The sequence below is a fragment of the Trematomus bernacchii genome, unplaced genomic scaffold, assembly GCF_902827165.1.
Source record: "Trematomus bernacchii unplaced genomic scaffold, fTreBer1.1, whole genome shotgun sequence".
Taxonomy (NCBI): domain Eukaryota; kingdom Metazoa; phylum Chordata; class Actinopteri; order Perciformes; family Nototheniidae; genus Trematomus; species Trematomus bernacchii.
Genome location: NW_022987720.1, coordinates 8,476,734 through 8,498,420, shown reverse-complemented (window position 1 = coordinate 8,498,420; position 21,687 = coordinate 8,476,734). Strand labels below are relative to the sequence as shown.

Genomic DNA, 21,687 nt, shown 5'->3' with positions numbered 1-21,687 from the left:
GTCACTCATTAGAGACTTATATACACTATAATATGGGATATTTGCCCATAAATAATAAATAAATAAAAAACGGAGCTTGAATTTTGTACTTATTTCATTAAAAAGAACTGCTAACCATACTGTAACATTGAAAGAAACATTCTACACAGAAAATTGCACACATTTATTATCATTGTATCAGAACTGATTAGAAGATTCTAACTTATTCTGTTCATTAGTTATGCCCATTCTTTTGAGCAGTGTCCATGGGCGTTTTTTTGCGAGGAATTGTCATTTTTTGTCCTGCCAATTTTGAAGAGTACACATGATATATATCATGTCCAGAATCACACATGGCATGCTGAGCAGATTCGTCTGAATTTTCATCAACATCGTCCCCTTGAAAAATCAGCTCCAAAGCCTCAGCTGTAGTAAACTTCCTTGCCATACCTCAGTATACTTTCAAAACACTAAAAGAACGTATTCCAACTTTTATTTTGTTTTCGTGCGTGGAATTATACCGGCTCTTGTTTCAGTACAGATAACAACGGAACTGACAGGCAACCCTCTGAATCAGACTCCGATTGGCTGTGGCTGCATCCACTCAGAGTGTCCGATTCAGAAACGTGACTCTTACACTCTTTACGTCACAAACAAAGATGGTGGATGAGAATAGAGCTATAAAACAGAAAACGATATGCAATGCGTCAGAATCAAGGTGAGACTATTCGCATCTTTTAAAACTTCACGCACATTCGTTTCACCGAAAAAAGTAAACGCCTCTCAATGAAAAACTTAATGGAGTTGTTTATTGCCGTTTCTGTAGTTTAAGAGGAAAACACGGCATGTATCTGGCTGAAACAGCTGAGAAGTTATGACGCTTTGAACACAACGTGATATTTGGGATCGTATACGGCCCCGTGGGTCTCAGAGGGTTAAATAGTGCTTTGGACATTACAAAGCTCTTCCCGCCATCTGAGGTCTCACCTAGCCCGACTGTGGATACACACCCCGTTTTTGACCTGGAGGAAATCACAGAGGCTGAGGTAAAAAATATAATCTTAGGGTTAAGAGGTTCTAAGGCTAGGGATGCATATGATTTCGACACCAACTTTATAAAGACACATATCGACGGTCTAATAAAACCAATTACTATGCTAGTGAATCAATCTATCAGCACGAGGGAAGTTCCATCATCCTGGAAGGTAGGGCTGTGCGATTATGGCAAAAATCATAATCACGATTATTTCTGGTCAATATTGATATCACAATTATTAAATATGATTGTTCATTGACTTTGAAAACATCAATTTATTGAACTTTAAAACAAATTAAAATAATAATTTGAACAGTATGTTTTTAACAGTTGACTACCCTGAACTTTAACCTGTTAAGCCCTGAGCCTGTTTTTCAGGTCTCAGGCTAGAAAATGACATTCCCAGAACAAATTACCATATCTTCCCTTCTAAAAGGGTTAAATTAATAATTGTTTTTCTCAAAGCAATGATAAACCTGTGAGTTGGATGTAGAGAAGTCAGAATCAATATAGATGTTTTTTATTTAAAAAAAAAATCTGATTTTACATAGTAAAAAACTGTAAATTATAGTGTCCGTCCAAAAATTCTTTTTTACTTATAGTGAAAACTACCCTTGGATGATGGTAAGGTAGACTAAAAGCTTTAGGAATCCAAAGTACAACATATAATAAGTACCCTGTATCAAGATTGATGCAAAACAAGTGACATTTTACCTTTTTAGAGAGGTTTAGCCAAAAACACTCCACCTCTGAGGTGATTTGGGTCGAAATGGGGGTTTTACCGTTTCTCTGGAACCCATTGGTCGATTTTGGTGATTGACATCTCTTTCTGACCGTTAGAGCCAATAGAATCGAAGGTAAATCTCCCCACACACACATGGTAAAAAAAAAAAAAGGTGGGGGCTTTGCGCATGCAGGTTTGCATCAGAGTGAACCTATCTCTCGCTCTGACATCTGGAAACGGAAAAGCAGGTTTATTGCTTATGGATTATCAGAAATCATTTCAAAGGGACACAGACACATTGGATTAACCTATGGATTAACTTCAGCAGCGTTTTTATCGTTTTAATGTCATTGAAGACCAGTTTTGACCAGACAACGACACAGGTAAGCCATGTTAGCGTTTTTAGCTACCTAGCGCCACATGTTTTGATGTCTGTTTTTGTTTATAAAGTCGCGAGTTCTTATAGAGTGATAATGTATGTACCCATCGATTCTGTGGCATCTCACGATGCGAATCGATGTGTTGGATGTGCAGAAAGGATAATAATAAGTATAAATAAAAATAATAAGGTTTTATGAGTGAGTTTCGGTGCAGTAATCTGTTAGCATTTTTCGCTCGTTGCTAATTCAGAGGCTCAGCGTTAGCATTGTGTTTTGTTTTTTGAAAAATAAATAAATGCCCTCAGACACTGTTTCCTCAGATGACGCGTTTTTCCCCCCGATATCGGGGGTGCGGTGTAGAAGTAGTTAAGTATAATTCAACTGGAAAACCAATAAAAAAAGAAAATTATACATTTATATCTACATTTAAATAAATAATATCAAAATAATAAATACCAATAAAGAAGATAAACAAATATTTTGGAGCGCACTTCCACAACCTACTAAACATATATAAATATGATAACTAATGTCACTCACAACCTGTAATTATACTGCTACACGCAGTGCTCTTATTTTGGTAACCCCTTATCCGGAAACCGGAAGTAGCTAAGAGGCTCCGGCTTGACGAGGTTAGTGAAAGTTGACTGAACGCTAGAGACCGGAGAATAAAGACACGGCAACTAAAGCTTCCCTTGTAACGTGTTTATATGGATTTAATAAACAGACTGCAAGTCACAACACAACCTGGCTGAGAGGGCTTTTAGGGCCGGATGTATAATGCAAGACAAATTGAGAGCATCATTGCGAAAGGGAATGCAGCAAAATAATCGGTTTTTTGATTATGTTGTTTTCATAATCGTTGCAAGCCAAAATCGTAATCGAGATTAAAATACGATTAATTACACAGCCCTACTGGAAGGTGGCCACGGTGACACCGATTTTTAAATCTGGGGATAAGGCAATGATGTCCAATTATAGACCTATCAGCATCCTCCCCTGTGTCTCTAAGATAGCTGAGAAATGGGTGTCAAAACTAATCACCAAACATTTAGACAAAGGTTTCGGTCCACTCCACCCAATGCAGTTTGGTTTTCGTGCTCACCACTCCACTGAGACAGCTAACTGTGTCTTTGTGGAAAAGGTTAGATGTATGTTGGACACGAGCCCATATGTAGGTGCTGTCTTCCTTGATCTCAGTAAGGCTTTTGACATAGTTGACCACCAAGTGCTCCTTACAAAGCTGACTCATTTCAATTTTTCGGCAGTTTCAATATATTGGTTTAAGTCTTACTTATCGAACAGAAAACAGTGTGTTTTGGTCAACAGTGCCAAATCCCCCTACCTTGTGAACCCTGTTGGGGTTCCACAAGGTTCCATTCTTGGACCGTTACTTTTTTCACTGTACATTAATGACTTGCCTAATGTATGTCCTGAGTTGAATGTGCAAATGTATGCCGATGATCATATTTATACACGGGAAAAACACTGAAATTATCTCATCTTGTCTCTCAAATGCATTGGACAAGGTTCAACACTGGCTGAACAACATTTGCTTACAGTTAAACGTAAAAAGAACAGTATGCATGATGTTCAGTAAACGACCAGTCAAAATCGAAGGATCCAACGTGTTTTTAAACGGAGCAGAATTAGAACTAGTCTCCCACTTCAAGTATCTTGGACTCGAACTTGACTTTTAAGAAAGTATCAAATACCATTAAATTCAACTTGCAACATGTTAAACAAATCAGACCCTTCTTAACTGTCAATGCTGCAAAGTCATACCTCCACTGTATGATTCTATCCCACATTGAATACTGTTTTACAAACTGGTCGTTTGCTTGTGCCACAAACCTGAAACCTATAGAACAGCTGTACAAAAGAGCTATCAAGGTGTTTGACAGAAATGCATACCACCACTCTACCATCCTTGAAAAACATAATTTCTTGAGTTTTGACCATTTTAAGTCTTTTAAAAGAATGTGCTTTATTTATAAACGTTTACATGGACTGCCCCCCCCCCCCCTTAGGGGAATTAATCCACAGAAAACACACTGGACGCTGCACTAGGTCAGAAACCAGAGGAGACTGTGTTGTCCACCGCAGACGGACAACTTTTGGACAAAATGTCCTCTCCATTAAAGGCAGCTCATTGTGGAACAGCCTCCCTACTCAGATACGGGATTGTCCCTCTCTCAATAGCTTCAAAGGTCAACTCAAAGAATGGTTGAGAAACAAACAGACGTGCAATCACCGCTAAATGCACTTTAACACAGGGGTATCTTCTCTTGCACTTTATGTATCTTCTCTTGCACTGTATAAATACTTGTGTATGCTGCTCTTGCTCTTTTTGCATGTCATGTATTTGTTTTTGCTATCTTTGTAAAATGTCATTTTCTTAAATGTTTTATGTGAGGGACTGCAGATGGAAATTAGCTCAAAGCTAAATCTGGCATATTTACGCTTGACACATTTTATTGTTTTAAGTGTTCATTAATGTGCATTCTCCCTGCTAAATAAACGATTAAATAAAGTATATCGTATTGTATCGTATGAAATTCTAAAACCAGACCGATGGTCGTAAAAACATCCAAAGGTTATTCGGTCAAGATGAAGTCCAGTTGTAAGAGAATAGTAAATTAAATCTTCAACACGTGTGGAAAACAATTTCTCCTGCAGGACTCACGAGGGAAAGCCTCCTTCAATCAAAACAACAACCTCTTTTACTGTTTCTCTCTCAGCACCAATCACTCACATGGGATTAAAGCTCTTCACAGCAACACCATAATCAGGCTGCTCTTTAATCTCGCCTCATTTTCTCAACTCTCTAGAATTATTATGGCTGCAGTAATGTCACTAACATCTTATTCCCCTGGATCATTATCACAGAGCCTCTACACATAACACAACTACAGGCCCCAATCAGCCTCCAGTAATCCATACTAGACCAATATATGTTACCGTACATGATAAGTAGATTACAGTGGTTGAATAAAAGACTGATGACAAGCAAAACTAGATTACTTAAACTGGGAGGAATTGTTAATTTAATCTATAATGAATATAGAGAAAAGTACATTTTTATAAAGAGCGTGCTGCCTAAAAGGGAGGATTTTTAGATATCCATACTTGGTTAGGCGCATTCTTTTTTTTCTTTTTCAAACTGGGTTTAATTGAGATTACTACGAACTTTTGATGTTGTGATGTGTCGAGGTATACTCTAGAAAAACTACAGATATGCTCGTCAGGGATTTTCCTGGATTGTTGAAGCTTCGGTATCTTTGTTTAAGAAAAATAAGGTTTAAAGAATATGCCAAATTCAGATTCCCCCTTTTTTAACACATTTGATTACCACAATTTCTGGATTGTTAGTGTTTTCTAACCTCAAGTGGCTAAAATAAGTGTACAATTATTTCCCATGACTGCTTCCTGAACTGTGTGCAGTTCACGGTTGAACATTCCTAAAAAATGCAATAAACACCTTTTTTTATTTCAATATTAAATCAGTGTTGGTTTGGTTAAAAGAAGAAGGCTGCTTCAAACGGTCTATTTATTTTTCTTGTCAGCTAACAATTTTGAGCGTGGCATCACTGAATGACCCTTCAGAAATGGGAAAACCCTTCTGTAATAATACAAAGGAGCTGAGCTGGATGCTAGGTGGGGTCGGTTGTGATAGCTATTTCCACAGGGTAGAGCCCGGCTGATGAGAAAGAGTCAATTATTCAGACTCATCATTCAGAGTCTGAGCAGTATCTCTAGGCTAGATCCTCAAACTCTGGAGGCACACACACACACACTGTAAAGTATGCTGCTAACAGAACCTGCTCAATGTTTCATTACAGCTCAATGATTTAAGATTTATTTAGGGAAAGGTCAACCAAAAGAGGAAAGAAAATTTCCAGGATAAAAATATGTGGAATAGTAGAATAAAATATCTGTGAACTGATGGTTCAAGGACAAATACAAACATTAAAAATATTATACATTCGTCTGTTTCCGAGATTCAGCTGTTAGAAAAAGACTATTCATAAACACCAATTCTAAGCATAGCATTACTTTTTAAAGAACAGACATTATGCTAGTTTTCAGGTTTGTATTTTGCAATGTCAAAAAACAAGACCTTTTGCATTATTGAAAACAAATCTCAAGGAGCTTTACATTTTGTAGAGCACATGATATCTTCTATCCTTACTTTGATATCAGAAGAATATGTATTTTAGGGGCAGCACAACTGCCTACAAACTCAATTAATTAAATTGGACATATTGTTTTCATTTTCAGGTTCATAGTAGTATCTTGTGTCTCTACTGTGACATGTCTCCATGCTTTAATGTTCAAAAAGCTCTTTATTTTTCTCATACTGCAGCACCTCTTTTCACCCTCTGTCAAACCAGAGCTCAGTCTGATTGGTTAGCTGGCCAGCTCTGTTGTGATTGGTCGATCGCCCCGCCCCTTTGCCTATCACGTACAATGGGTTGGAGCGCATGCCAATAGATTCCCCAGTGTTACATAGTGATGTCACTATGTTACGGAAGTAAACAAAGGGGTCCAATGAAGGCGTTTCAGGCGGGGGGGGGGGGGGGGGGGGGGGGGCGTGTCTGGGAGAGAAACTCCCTCTGGAGGAATAACAGGGATTTTAGCCTTTGCAGACCATTTACATGCACAAAAACCTATAACACACTACAGGAAAGGTAAAAGCCAGCATAATAGGGCCTCTTTAAGTATCCGTTGGAACCCTGCAAGCTGAATTTGTTGTCCTGTTAGTAGTGAATGCAACATGTAAATACAGCACAGGGCTAAAAAGGATGTTGGTGTATGAATATCTCAACTTGCAGTTAAGAATGAATTTGTAAAAACAGCCTCAATTTAATTATTGACAATAAGTTTCATGTCAAACAGAGAAGTTGCACTTTCACTGAGCGCAGGGAATAGGGGCATTTCTTGCTATTTGTATGTTCAATACCCTGATTATTGTTAAAGGTCAAAATCAGTGCATCCCCATTTGTCAGTGTTCACTGGTCAAAATGATCATCAGTGCTACATATCTATTTCCCTGAGCGGCCATGATGAAACTAGGAAATTAGTCTGCAAAACTGCAAGTGTAAACAAATTGAGCGGAGATTACAAGTCAGCATTATTTCAATTTGCTTACATACAGTAAGAGGCTTATCCCATTAGGAGATAAAGGGGAAAAGTTCATTTATTGGCAAATTATTCGGGCTCCGCTTATTCTATTAAAATGTGGAAAAGGATAGGAAGCATAGAGAGAGAAAGGAAGGAAGGAGGGAGGGAGGGAGGTGGAGAACTTATACAGGAGGAGTTCAGCACATCTATCACTGTCGCTGTGCAAAGTTAAAGCTCAAGTGGAAATCACAGAGTTTGGCTCACTTAGGACTTCAAGGACACACACTTCCTGTGGGCAGCAGGGAGGGGAGTGAGGAAGGGACTCACAGGATAGAAAACGGTGTGAAAGCAACACCCGACAGAAAAGCGCGATTGCTTTGATTATTACACCGTGTTCACATCAGAGATCAAAATGAAATGATCTTTCTCTACACAGAGGAGTTGCAGTCGGGCTGTTTGTTACAAAAAGTCAAATTTGACCCCTGCCCTGACCCTAAATTATTGTGCATGTTAATGGTCTGCAAAGGCTAACTTCCCTGTGTTCCCTCCAGAGGGAGTTTGTCTCACACACTCTTCCTTCCTTCCTTCCCCCCCCCCCCTGCCTGAAATGCCTCCATTAGACTCCTTTGATAACTCCTGGAAAATAGTCACATAGGTAACATTTGTGCTCCTTCTGGCTAGCGCTCAAACACATTGTACGTGAAAGGCTATGTGGCGGGACATTTCTGACACATCTATCAAGAGGTTGACCAATCACAGAGGGTGAAAAGAGGTGCTGCAGCACAAATGAGACAAATAAAGACCTCATATTAGAGGAACAAAATCAAAATAAATGTTTTAAGATTAATGGCAGTTTCAATGATGAGTACTTTTGTTACTTTAATTACTTTTTCATTCCAACAGTTGTATACTTTTACCCTAGTAAAGTTTAATGCAGGACTTTACTTATTTAAAAGTATTTCTACACATCAGTATTGCTCCTTTTATTGAGTAAAGGATGTCAGTACTTCTTTCACCACTGAAAGTTTTTGGGATATCCATGCAGAACCACGAACAGTGTATTGTTTTTGGGACTTGAAAACAGGTGAAGTATAACTGCTTAACAGAGGTGTGTGCATGCTGTTGGGACTTACCAGAAACACCCGGTATGCATCTTTCCTCGTCACAGAACCCCAGCAGGGATCGGTGTCGTTGTACTTCACACTCCCAGCGCTGCAGGAGTGATTCCCACTGTGGGAAAAACAAACACAGCTTAATGTTTTACCCCAACTTTGTGGGATATTGCCATCTGAAACTGATGTCCATTGCAGGCCATCATATTTCAATTCAAAGTTTGAAATCTCATTACACCGTGTCATGTAAAACGTCTGAGCAGCAGAGGTTGTGTGTATCTTAAAAGTAATCACAAACTCGATCATTGTTGCGTGACAGACAGAGCTTTGGTAAAAAATCTTCTGCCCATGCTACGGAGACGTCTCTGCCTTCGGGCAAAGCAAGCTGCTTTTGAAGTCTCAGTTACATCTCGCATTTATTCTTACTGGAAGGTTAGCGAGGTTTGGACAGCAGAGGGAGAGAATTTAATACAATCGGACAGCGCCTCAGGACAGGATGACGTACGCAGGCTTTGTCACAACACTTAGAAGAGAAGAAGAATATGGAGTTTACTCTGCGATCTCAAATATGATTTTATTATTGTGAATCAATTTATTTTAAGTTATTGATGGTAAAGCGAAGGTAAATTAATAATAATTTGTGTTGAAAGATCTCAGATTTGGTTTATGTGCTGCAAGGGATCAAAAAATAAGCTGCAATTAAAACAAACCTCAGTGTGTCTTTTAATTATCTAAATTAACTTAATTATTATAATTAAGAGTCTGGCTCAGCAAGGATTGGGTTTAAATGAAAAACTCAAACTTTTTCTCTCATTTTCCGTGATCCATTGTCACCCAAAGATACATGTTTTAATATTTTTATAGAGCACATATTGTTCTAATTTGTTCAGGTCTTGTGCTTTGACTGTGTTTGCATAATTTAATGTTCAAAAATCTGATCATCTGATTGGTTAGCTGGCTGGCTCTGTTGTGGTTGGTTACATCTTTTCGGAAAAGAACAGGAACTTTATGGCTTTGTTCGAGGACTTGTTTTTACTAACTGTCCTGAAAGTCTATACTGAGCTGGTTTAAAGTGCCTTTAGTTCTGCTGCTCCATTGGATCCAGCTGCAATATGAGCTGAAACTGAGGCGTCTTTTAATAGGGAGGCGTGTGGCGCAGTGGGTTAGTGCGCTGATCTTCGAATCAGAGGATAGCAAGTTCGAGTCCCACTGCAGTCAGCATGTCGTTGTGTCCCTGGGCAAGACACTTCACCCCAAATTGCTCCTGTGGGGATTGTCCACAGTATTGAGTATGTAAGTCGCTTTGGATAAAAGCGTCTAACAAGTAACATGTAATGTAATGTAATGTAACAGACTTAAAGTGATATGTTATCTGTTCTTGCTTTTAATTTGTTTCTGTAACTGTGCTGTTGCCTATATTGGCCAGGACTCTCTTGTAAAAGAGATTCTTTAATCTCAATGAGACTTCTGGTAAATTAGATGTTTTTAAATACACTAAAGTCAGGGAAACAAATTGGGATAAAATGGTGGCAATTTATTAAAGAAAATGTATTACACTTTATAAAAAATGATCTGAATCTCTCCATTTTGAAATCATCCAACTATAACACTAAAAAGGGGTAATGGTTATTTTTGTAGTGCAGGATCTGAAGGGCAGAGTCTGTAACTATATAAAATACTTTATTCTCACCCAAGTCTGGCCAACGGACTTGCAATAAAAATCTGTCTGGAAGCAAGTCAACACGACTCAGAAGGTAAGACCTCAGCGGGCCTCCAGGCTTTTATCAGCAAAGCTTTATTGTCTTAATCTCGAGGTCAGAAGGTGTCAATAAGACCAAAGTGTCGGAGCAGAGGAGCCAATATTTGTAGACAGGTGGGCTCTTATTCCCAAAAGTTACTTTCGAATGGAGGACTTCTAAAGAATCCATTTATATATGCAGTATACAATAAAAGTAAGAATGATTGTCATAAAGTGAGTTTATGGTCTTACCAAGCCATCTCCATCAGGGATATGGGCACAGCTGCTGCGTAGATAGCCATGTCTCCGTACAGATAGACTATGATGCAGATGTAGAACATGTTGACGCCAACTGGAAGACAAACGTGAGAACAACAAGACAGTCAGATGTGTGCAAGAACAAACAAATGCATTTTCACCTGAAAACCTTACCATTTGAAACCATTCTGCAAAAAAAGTCTAACGCTTGCCATCCCGAAGTATTTAAAACAGTAGGCTTTTAGAGAACGGGACAAATGAGACTGGGATTATACTTCACAGGTTAGACTTTGTAAACGCATTGTAATAAATATAGTTCTAGTTGTGAAATAAGGGCTTGATGATTTCTGGCAAAAAAATGAATTGCGACTATTTTAACTGATATTGCCGTTTTTACTGATATTGCGATATGATTCACGATTTTGGAGATAATCATTCTTGCATTAATCTTGTTTTGTTTTTTGAAATGTAATGCAATGATCATGGTTTACTGTTTTACATTGATCTGTACCAACAAATATTTGTTCTTAAATGTGTAGATTATGATTTGTAGAGCAGCACATTATTTAAATCAGAGTGTTATTGTAACACATATTTTTGCATAATATTGGATATCCTGCAATTGGGATATCGCATGAGTCTGTATTGCAATTTCGATAAAATGAATTATTCTATGTCAAATGCGACCCGATTTACTGTTTTTTTAGTCTTGTTCACAGTGGAGGCATGTGAGAATAAACAAAGTTTATTTTAGAATTCAAGGCAACACAGGGTGAGTAATTGATAAACAGATAATCATTTGTTCAAAAGTGACATAGCACCAAAAGGTGACAAGCGATATCATTCTTCATCTTATCATCAAACAATTAATCATACAAAATAGATGAAGGGTGTGTCAAACTTCAACACTATAGTTCCATCACTATTAAAATGTACTCTCATCCATACATCCGCCCACCACATCCCTCAATTCCTTCTCACAACTTATTGGTCCATTGAAAAAATGACCAGCATTTATTAAAAAAACAATCGCTCCATGGAGGGATTTTTCCCTGTCAGCCCTTTCCTCTGCACAGCGACGGACTGTTCACCATCTGCCCTTTTTCTCTTCATCCACTCACTCGACTGGCAGGCCCGACCCCGGCTGTCTTTGCCAAGACAAGATGGAGGGCTTTAACCAGCGGACAGATCATCACAGCGCACCACACATCCATCATGCTCTTCAATTCTTAGAAGGGGGTTCAAGCGTCCAACTGGACCCCGCCGCTAATTCATTACTGCCAAGGAAATTAGAGCCCAGAGTCCATAAAAAAGGACTAAAACGTGACAGATTCACAGCTTCACGGGCTACAGTGATTATTTTATGAATTAAGAACTGAGGTTCTTAAATTACACTTAAATTAGGCTGTTATAGAACTTGAAAAAATAAGGATCTGGCAGCCGAATAAACACCCATTTGTCTAGCTGTAAAAAGCTGGTCAGAATCCAACATTGGAAACTGGAGGGCTGAAGAGTACTGCAATTAGATGATGGTATTTCTTTTTAACAATTAAACCTTTGGTCTATACGATTTTAGACATTATACAAAAAAATGTCTTAGTATTGTTTTGTCCGACAGTCAAAACTTTATATTTTAACTGATACAAACTGACAAAAAGCACCAAATGTTCACCTTTAAGTGAACATTTAGAGCTGTCCATGGCCAAGCCCCAGCATACATCAATGACCTGATCCACCCTCACAGCACAACCCGGGCCCTGAGGTCCTCTGAGCAAGGCCTCCTAAGGGTGCCCCGAACCAGGCTAAAAACTAAGGGGGACCGTGCATTTGAGGCGGTGGCCCCAAGGCTATGGAACAAACTCCCCCAGAAAATAAAAACCTCTCCCTCAATAGAGATTTTTAAGGGGCAGTTAAAGACCCACCTCTTCCGACAGGCCTTTGGGGCGTCGGAGGAGGTGAGTTAGTAGCTGTCTTTTATTGGTGTTTTATCGTATGTTTTATCGTATGTATTACCTGCTGCTGTTTTATGCCTTTTATGCCTTTTATGCCTTTTATTCTACATTTTAGTTGTACTGTGAATTGTGTACTGTACTGTAAAGCACTTTGTACATTCGTGTTGAGAAGGGTGCTATATAAATAAAGTTTTACTTACTTTAAGTGCTGCACACTAAGAGTTATTATTACATTTTAGATTTTAATTGACTAAATCATCATGAAAACAGTTGCCAATTGATTTTCTGTAACGTATAGCATGCACATGTGTAAATGCAATGTCTAAAATATTTGACTGTCATTTGTTTATTTTCTTGCCCCATTACATATTTTCCCGCACTGATGACCACATTTTAAATCATAATCAAAATTGATCATAGGCTGTTTTTTGTCCAGAGGATGTGTATGAAACTGTATTGGACTGTTTTGTTGTATAGGGCAAATAATGCAAAGTTAAAGCCCTCTTTGGTAAGAGACAACAAGAACTACTCATTCTACTTAAATGTGGTAATAAGACTTACGCCATTTTCAAAGTAACTAAAGATTAATCAATAAAAACATTAACTGGTATTAAATGAGGCCATCCACAGAGATGGTTGCAATGATTGAAGAAATGTCTAAAGTTGTAAGCTTGCTTCAATTCAACCTAAATCAATATTTTCAAAAACCATGAAAGGGATTTAATGGTCTGTGTAACGGGTCTCCCATACGATTTCAAACGAAAGTAAGGTAAAAGTTGCACAAAACAGGGAATTATAAATGCATGTATCATTACCAAGTCAACATTGACATGTTGGCAAAGAAAATTTGGTTTTTGGAATGATTTTTTTTGTATGGGTTCAACTATAATAAAATGTTACAAATGAGGGTTCAGAAACACCCTTGCACCCTCATATCAAAGTAGAGTAGAAGTCGACCTTACACCATAACACAAATGTTTGATGATACATAGTCGAATAAATATAAAAAACCTGCTGCTTATTCCAGCATCATCTTATTTCAATTGTTGGTGACAGTCTTACGTAAAACAAATAAACATGCATGTCATCACAACAGGCAATATTATGGTAACGTAAACATTTTCAAGGTCATGTCCAACTAGAAATGATGGCCTTAGCCAATAAAGTTTAGTCAGAATTAAAGTCAGAATTTTAACTTCTTTCTGAATTTAGTCAGAGAATCCTGACTTTTTCTCAGAATTTTAAGATTAAACTGAGAATTTTAATTTTAATCTCAGAACTCTCAGAAATCTCACTTTTAGTCGGATCTCAAAAAGAAAATGCACATGTGGCCTTAATCCTCTTACATTAGAAACAAACCATTCAATGTTGCACTAAATATGATTTAGAGTATATAAGTGTCTTAGCAGGAGATACAGGACGCACTGCACTCCGCCGCCGCTGTCAGTAAGCGATAGCATGGAGAGAGCGCTGCATGACCACAGGGAGGCAAGCCATCACGGCACTGTAACTAATATTTCCCAATTACCCAGAGCCACGGGCAAAACATTCTACAAAATGGTTCTTCACATAGTAGCAGTCTTTCATCTAGCTGTGAAAACCATCACAATCCATCATAACACTTTGCTTCTGACTGACAGACCTGACACCTTCTCAGAGCAGATATAGAAGAAAAAAACAACGCTATTCAGTTAAGTGCATTTATAGGGCACGTTTTTACATTTAGAATACATAAAACCGTTTTTTTTATATAGTCTGAATGGAGAATATGTCCTTTAAGTATCGTATAATTATCTGTCTTGACCTCATGTAGAGTCACAAATAACTGCCACTGTTACATTGAAGCCTTTTAAATACATTTTAACTTTGTATTCACCTCATTAACCCTCCTCTCTTCATTTTACAGTTCTACTTCTTGGGGAATATTAGAGTCAAATGTTGATTAACTGATATTATATATAACAAATACAAAAAAAGAAAATGTCCTTTGCTTTTTCCTACATCCCGAGGTGATCATCAAATGTTTCTTTTGGTCGAACCAAAATTCACGATAATCTATTTTGTACATTGTAGGTCACTGAAAAGCGGCAAATGAGTTTCCCACAGCTCCAGATGTGACTCAGAACGGAGGTGTGAAAGGACTGAACGGACTTTCAGTTTGAGGAACAAATCAAGCTTCCATAGATCAAGATTATTTTCTGAGACTCCACTGCAGCGGTCCAAATGTTTATTGGACCGCTGCACCATTTGGCCATTCACAGAAACAACCGATCGTGACCGACAAAAGAAGATCACGTTAGTTACGGTGGTTATTCAGCACTTATGATTTAAACTTTCAACACTAATTTAAGCCAAAAGCCGAAAATATGAATATGAAGTAATGTAAAATGATGTGTGTTTACTGAGTCTTGTAGGATTTCTTTTTAAATGTTTTCAACTTGTTTGAATGGTATACACATTGATAGATTTGTAGGCCTAACAAGTAAGTCATATTTTGTATAAAGTTTAATTTTCTTGAAAAATGTTCATACTAATTGGGATTAAAAGGTTTTGACAGAAGGATGAGTGCAAGCAACCGTCACGTTTCACTTTCATTTTTAAATAAGAATATAAATTCCAGTGTTGTCCATGTTCATAAAGCCTTCATTACACTAGACAAAAGAATGTACGGGGCAAAGAATCTCAATGCACTTATGCTGTTGTTTTCCCACGGTTGACACACTTCAATAATATTACTGGCGCATCATATTTACATCTGCCGGTCTAACTGAAGTCGTATTCTCTTAGCACCGGGGTTGTAATTTCCTAAATCCTGATGAATCTTTCCTTCACATCTCTCCTTAACCCAATGATTTCTTTGCTAAGGTTAAGGAATAGTGGTTACGAAAAGACATAAGACAATTTGACCACAACCATCGTGTAGCTTTGATCAGTGGTTAATCATAGTCAGTCATTATAAAGTAAACCCTACAATTAAAGTACATCCCTTACAGAGCTCACAGTGGTGTAGCAGCAGTGGCTAATGGGAAACGGTTGTGCTGCAAGCTGGGGCAAACATGTCCATTTCTCTTTTTAGTGGCTCAGGCGCTCCAGATTTGTCACTTTGACAGCACTCTTAATGTACAAGTGTGACATTTAGGTAAAAGTCACTGAAGTATTAAAAATGGAGGTGCCCATGTTTGGCTCTCATTAAAAACTGAAGGACCGGTTACAGTGGAATAAATCACTTTTCACCCATGTGCTGTCGGCCATGTTAACCAGCACGTCGAGTCGCAGAGGGAAGAATAGCTGAGACAAGATGCTGATGCAAGGACAGCTCTCTGCTAGGCTCTCTCTCTGTGACTTTAGCCAAAGTCGTCTTCTAATCAACTTTCAAATCATCAACATGAAGGTTATAGTAACACCTTTCCACAGTGGTGCAGATAAACCAGCCCCCATCAACATTCCTGTCAGTGGCGGCAGGTCAGGCTGATACGATACTCATGGCCTTATTCCAAGCCTGCCTCGCTGCTGCTGCTGCCATGTCAATTTCAGTCCAGGAGGAAGTCAAACGCCCTCTAAGAGTGCCCCCTCAACAGCAGGAGAGATGCCTTTTAATTGTCTGCAAAGGTGCAGCACGGAAAGACAAGGCTTCAGTTTATTATCTGTGAAGAGGTGGGGGAGTGCTGTCAAAACGGATTTCACATCCTGTATCTTGTTTGTAGTGTATCTTGTTATTTAGCTACTTGAAAAAATTGTTAAATACAGTTGTCAGTGCCGACTGCATTTTGTTTTTCATCCGCTTTATAAAAAAGATGAACCACTGATTATCTGATGTCAACGTGTTTTTTCGCACACACACTTGGGTTAGCTGGAATTAAGTTGTCACTTCTGACAAACTACACAACCATTCCCAAAGAAGAGGATTGAGATTAACATTTTCAGGCACTTCGGTGCAGTTGTAAATAAATAAATAGCTCTGGCCTGCTGGTCTTCTTTTCAGACTAAGCTATTTATTTGCAAAGTGCAAATCTGTGAAGTGTGAATGCATACTGACCAAAAGGCAGTGCCAGAAATGAATAAAGCTAGGTAATACTTTAATTAATCTGCTGGTTATGATCTTGGATAAGAGCTTGGGTACAAGAACACAAATTTACTATAAAAAGAAAAGGGAAAAACATTAACTACATCACACGTGACTGGCCTTAAACCAATAATTGTTATAGTATATGAGGTGTCCTCTCATGCAGACTAGCACGTACACCACTGCTGGATTCCAAAAACACGTTGACAACATGAGGACCCAACTGTCCAAAGAAGAAATTCTTGCAATTAAACGCCCAAAATCATAAGCTCCTTTCTCCAGTCTTTTCTTGAGATGTCCAGAAATTATAAAATTATACAACATCATCTGCTATAAAAATGTATTTAAAATATTATCAACTCATAATACTAAGTAACATTAGAGGTGCAAAGGAGTAAAACACAAACTCAAACTGATTAACTTGCACATTTAAGAATTCAGTTGGCACCTACATTTGTGCAGTGACCTGTGAGTTTCCTGACAGTCCTCAGCATGTTTTACATAATTGATAATTAGTCAGAGCATGCCGAGGTCATGCCGCTACACAAGTCTGTCTGAATCTCACATGGCACCGAGTCTACAACTTTACCAACTCCAATAAACTGAAAGAAGCCCAACAACAAGTTTTGAATAACGCAAATATTTTGAATAAACATTTTTCTTAAAACGCAATTTTGCGTCATTATTAGAATGAGATTTTGGGATATTCGATAAGATAATAGAAATTAGCTTGAATAGACTTTCATATTTAAGGTGTGTTGTTTTTATTACTTGTGAATTTTAACATGTATCTGTAAAGTGTCTTTGAGTACCATTTGTAAGTGAATTATAGATCAAATATATTATTATTTTTGTTGTTGTACTTATTTAAAGGGGACCTATCATGCAAAATGCACTTTTGTACGTCTTTTCTACATGAATATGTGTCCCCGGTGTTCCAGGGAACTCACCAAGTGTCAGAAAACACAACCCTCTCTATTTTCCTCCATACCCAAATCTCTAAAAAAAGGGGCTGCAACGGATCTGATAAAAACTGATCCAGATTTGAACACTGTCCTGACGTCAGGACGGTGGCGCTACGGCTATTGGTCCAACTCCAAAAATCAGGAGGAGACAGCCACGGCCATTGCCGTTCGAAAGCGCTGGAGACACTGTAGTACATATGCCAGGCCTGTAGATGGTGCTGTTCTCACAGAATCTGCCCTTGCAAAAACAGAGCTAAAAAAGTGCAAATTGAGCGAAATGAGGCATGGCTAAAATGCATGATCTGTTTGGTATTTTGAAAAAAAAAAAAGTATAAATATGCCTTATATAGGTATGGTCCTACACTATATTATTCAAATATAGCATGATAGGTCCACTTTAAGTTATAATATTTACTGTTAGTGTTCATAATCTGGCTCATCATCCAGAAAAACTAAACTGAAGTGAAAAGTATGAAAGTTGGCATTGAATGTCGGGAAGATTCTGTATCATTTTAATATAATTATTACAAATAAAGTTCATGAGGTTTCTCTTGTCTCCCAATTAACATTAGAGATATCTTAAAGTGTCAATGACAACCTGTGAAATGTCTTCTTTTGTTCACAAAAAGGAAGCTGGCACCTTGAAGTGAATGCTCTGCATATCAGGTAGAAAGTGAGCATGTCTGCGCTGTCATGACAGACAAAAGAGCTCCTTCAGCATGTCCTGGGACTCGTGCCTATCTAATTCATTTCTGATGAGAGCCACTGGGCAGCGTTCCCATAGAACCAGAGAAGAGGAGAGAAAACTAATTTCCTTATTACCAATCGATACCTGCACGTGCCTCACCTGCACACAACCAAAGGTCATCAGCTAAGATTTTTTTAGCGCTTCACCTCTAATGAGCAGGACAGAGGAGCTGAGTGACAGGAGGCAGGGCACACTGCAGCTTTAACAGCATGGGCTGCATGACAGCATGCATGAGTGCCTCCACACTGTGGGTGTGAACATGAGCAGAGTGTCACACCGTGCGGGCCGTGTGCTCCACCTAGTGCTGAAGAGCTGAAGGACGGAGCATGTCAGCGCAGATGATGTTGTCAGAGCTTTGACCTTTTGTTGTTCCTTTATTCCTGCAACAACAGGGACACTGCAGACTGTTGAGTCACTCGCGTGTGGTGAGGAAGAGCCAGGTCGGCGTTATGCAAGCAGACAAGAGGAGGGGGGTGAGGCCCCGGCGGGCACAATGTGCTGATATGAAGGAGGAATGTAAAACCGCCGGGCTCAAGGTGAACGTGATTCTGCTTTCAATGTTCCGTCACCAAGTTAATAAAAGGCTTCATTAGCTCTCAAATCATTCAGGCACAGGCACAGTAGGGACATTTAATGGAGTCTCAAACAGGTAATTACATCCAAAGGCAATGTATCCATATATAATTACATCCAATTAGAGAGCCAGGAGAGATTCCTTTGTGAATGCGAGGATCAGACATTAAAAAGGTGTAAAAAAATTCATTCTGATTCATCCCACACAACCTTCACTGCTCCTCCATAAATGTTACACGTGGCTAATGATGTCGCTGTCTGCATTTAATTGAATAATGGGGGTGAGAGTGGAAGCTGGAGGCCAGAAGAACATTACCTTTGTTGAAGAACATGGAGGCCATTTGACCCATCTCAACCCGCTCCACGATGTCGAAATGATCTACGTGACCTCCCGATCGCTCTGTGGAAACAAAGAGGCCGTCCGCAGTAAATACCACGCACAGAGACAGTGACATTTCAAAGAGCAGCCTGATGATTTACTCTGATTTCTATGAAACATAAAATCTAATTTAATTGTATAATTAAAGAAACTCTGAAACCTATCTTATAGGAGAAATATAAAATATTTAATTCTTCTATAATTCTCAAGAAACATTATAATAACTCTTGAGAAATAATGGTAATAACTTTGTTCTTGTTTCCTTGTTGTGATTTGCTTGTACAGTATGTAAAGATATGAGTTTATGTTCTGAAGAAAGTGCATCTGTTGAACTAAATAAGTAGATAAATAAAAAGTATTACAAAATAATGATAATAATTATGGTACGGTAAAAATATAAGTTTCTCACCTTTCTTGTATGTATTAATTCCTTTTTTGTGTTTTTTATGTTGTTAAATTCTTTGCAGAAATAAGTACAATAAAACATTTTAGAAAAAAGATCTTTAACACTTTAAGCACTTTTTTTGCAGGACCAAATATGTTTTACATGTGATAGAACTATACTAAATTTGAAGACTTTTTAAGGAATCACATGTCACTTTGACCAGCCCCAGATGAAAACAGTCTAACTTGATGTGTGTAATAAATGATATGTCCCCTTAAAACTTGTCAAACTCTGGACACTCACGAACAGACAGGATGGGCTTCGTCTCCAGCTCCGAGCGGCCCCGGACGACGACATCATCATCCGAATACTCCGAGGTGGAGTCGCTGTCATGCACCTGCGGAGATAATATGCAACGCTTTACTTCAGTTGTCTACTTTCCTAATTTTTAAACATAAACAACAGTCAGTTTACAAGCAATAAACACAGTGTTTATTTGCTCGATATGTGGTGCAGTTGGAGGCAGCATCTGGCAATTACCAACAACAGCTGGGAAGCACTTCGCAATTCTAACTAATATCATTTCATAACTTCTATACAGATTATTGTCAATTAGCTGCCAACACTAGTCAACTTTGTGAGTGTCGGCAGCTGAATTAATACAGAGATGCTGATGGAAGAGAGGGAGGAAGAGGAGATGAGGAGTGACAGGAGCTAATGGCTCTGTGACAAACAGCAAACATAAACAACAACAGATTAACACACAGCTCTGGATGAGTCAGATGACTGTGCATGCCTTAAGGCGAGAAACAGAGGCAAACTAACTTTGCAAAACACTGTCAAATTAAGGTAAAACAAACAAGGTCCAATTCATTTTTAATACCATCATTTAGCATCTGCTATAATTAGGTGTTTACATATTATATATGTATACATCTGTGTATAGAACCTTATAATTAAAAGCTACATTTAACAGTATTTAACTCGACTGTTCAGTATTTCAGAACACATTCTGCAATTATTTCATTGCCTGTTGAATATCTTGTGATATTTAATGTCATTTCTTTTACTGTTGGTCTGCCAAAAAACAGGAACCTGAAGAAACAATTTCCAGACAAAACCGGGAAAATAATCACCAGAATTTGACTGCATCCTTTATGAGAATGTTTCTACTAATAACAGAATAATAAACAAATCATTTACATGGGTTTCGAAACCTACTTATTTGGTTATATACGCCTTTTTGACATTTTGTGGATAGGTGAAAGAGGACATATAATGCTCATTCCCAGGTTTATATTTGTATTTACATGCACCGTAAAACCGATATAACACACTACAGGAAACGGAGAACTCCCAAAATCACAAAAGGGCCTTTTCAATACAACTGAGTTCCAGCAGAGGGGCACTCCCAATACCGCAGCCAGTACCAAACATTGCATTTTTAAATCAGAACATCACCCGGACTTGGATGCAGCACAAGCAGTACTGTGATATTTAGATCACACACTTAAGGATGTCCTATAAAGCCATTAGATGTGTTCTCATTATGAGGGAAGCATTGGATACTGTGCTTCACTCTCCCTTTTCTACTTCAGGTGATGCAGACAGAAGCACCCTCATCATGGCCTCTAGTTTCCACCTTATTTGTGAGGAGGCTTTCTTTGAAAACATATATGATGCATTGCTTAATTTTCGTTGATATGCTTCCTTCAAGCAGAGAGGCTTTTAGCGCTAAATGTTTCCAGTTTTCAGGGTCTTTTGTTTTCCATTATGTGGGAGGAGAAAGGCCGAGAGGGGTCCAGGAGCCATGAATCAAGGCCGAGCGTTTGGGGCTCAGGAACGGTCGGTTATTGTCCTCCAGCTCCTCAACTGGAAACCCAAAGGCATTAAGTAAGATGACTTCTGTAGCAGGGGAGAAACCATTTAAAGACCTTCTTAGTCGAAATAAAAAATGATTAAAAACCTCTATTGACAGCTACATCCAAATTAAGGAGTGGCATTTAAACAGAGGTGGAAGAAGATATTTTACTTAAAGAGGCTCTAATGTGCTTTTTGTGGTTCTACCATACTTGTAATGTGTTATGGGTTTTTGTGCATGTAAATGGTCTGCAAAGAGTAACATTCCTAAATACCCTACTATACCCCACACACACCCACCCACGCCTGAAACGCCTCCATTTGACTCCTTTGTTTACTTCAGTAACATAGTGACAATACTACGTTACACCTGTGCTTCTATTGGCTAGCGCTCCAACACATTGTACGTGA

At 38.5% G+C, this 21,687-nt stretch overlaps 1 protein-coding gene across 1 annotated transcript in view; it reads right to left on the bottom strand.

Moving 5' to 3' along the window:
- Positions 1-21,687, bottom strand: part of tmem104 (transmembrane protein 104) — an 82,634-nt gene that overhangs the window by 55,739 nt on the left and 5,208 nt on the right. The window contains exons 5-8 of the mRNA XM_034143317.1: positions 19,720-19,813; positions 18,969-19,052; positions 10,346-10,445; positions 8,377-8,473 (exon numbers count right to left, since the gene is read on the bottom strand). Coding sequence (XP_033999208.1) covers positions 8,377-8,473; positions 10,346-10,445; positions 18,969-19,052; positions 19,720-19,813 — 375 coding nt within the window. The remainder of the gene's footprint in view (positions 1-8,376; positions 8,474-10,345; positions 10,446-18,968; positions 19,053-19,719; positions 19,814-21,687) is intronic.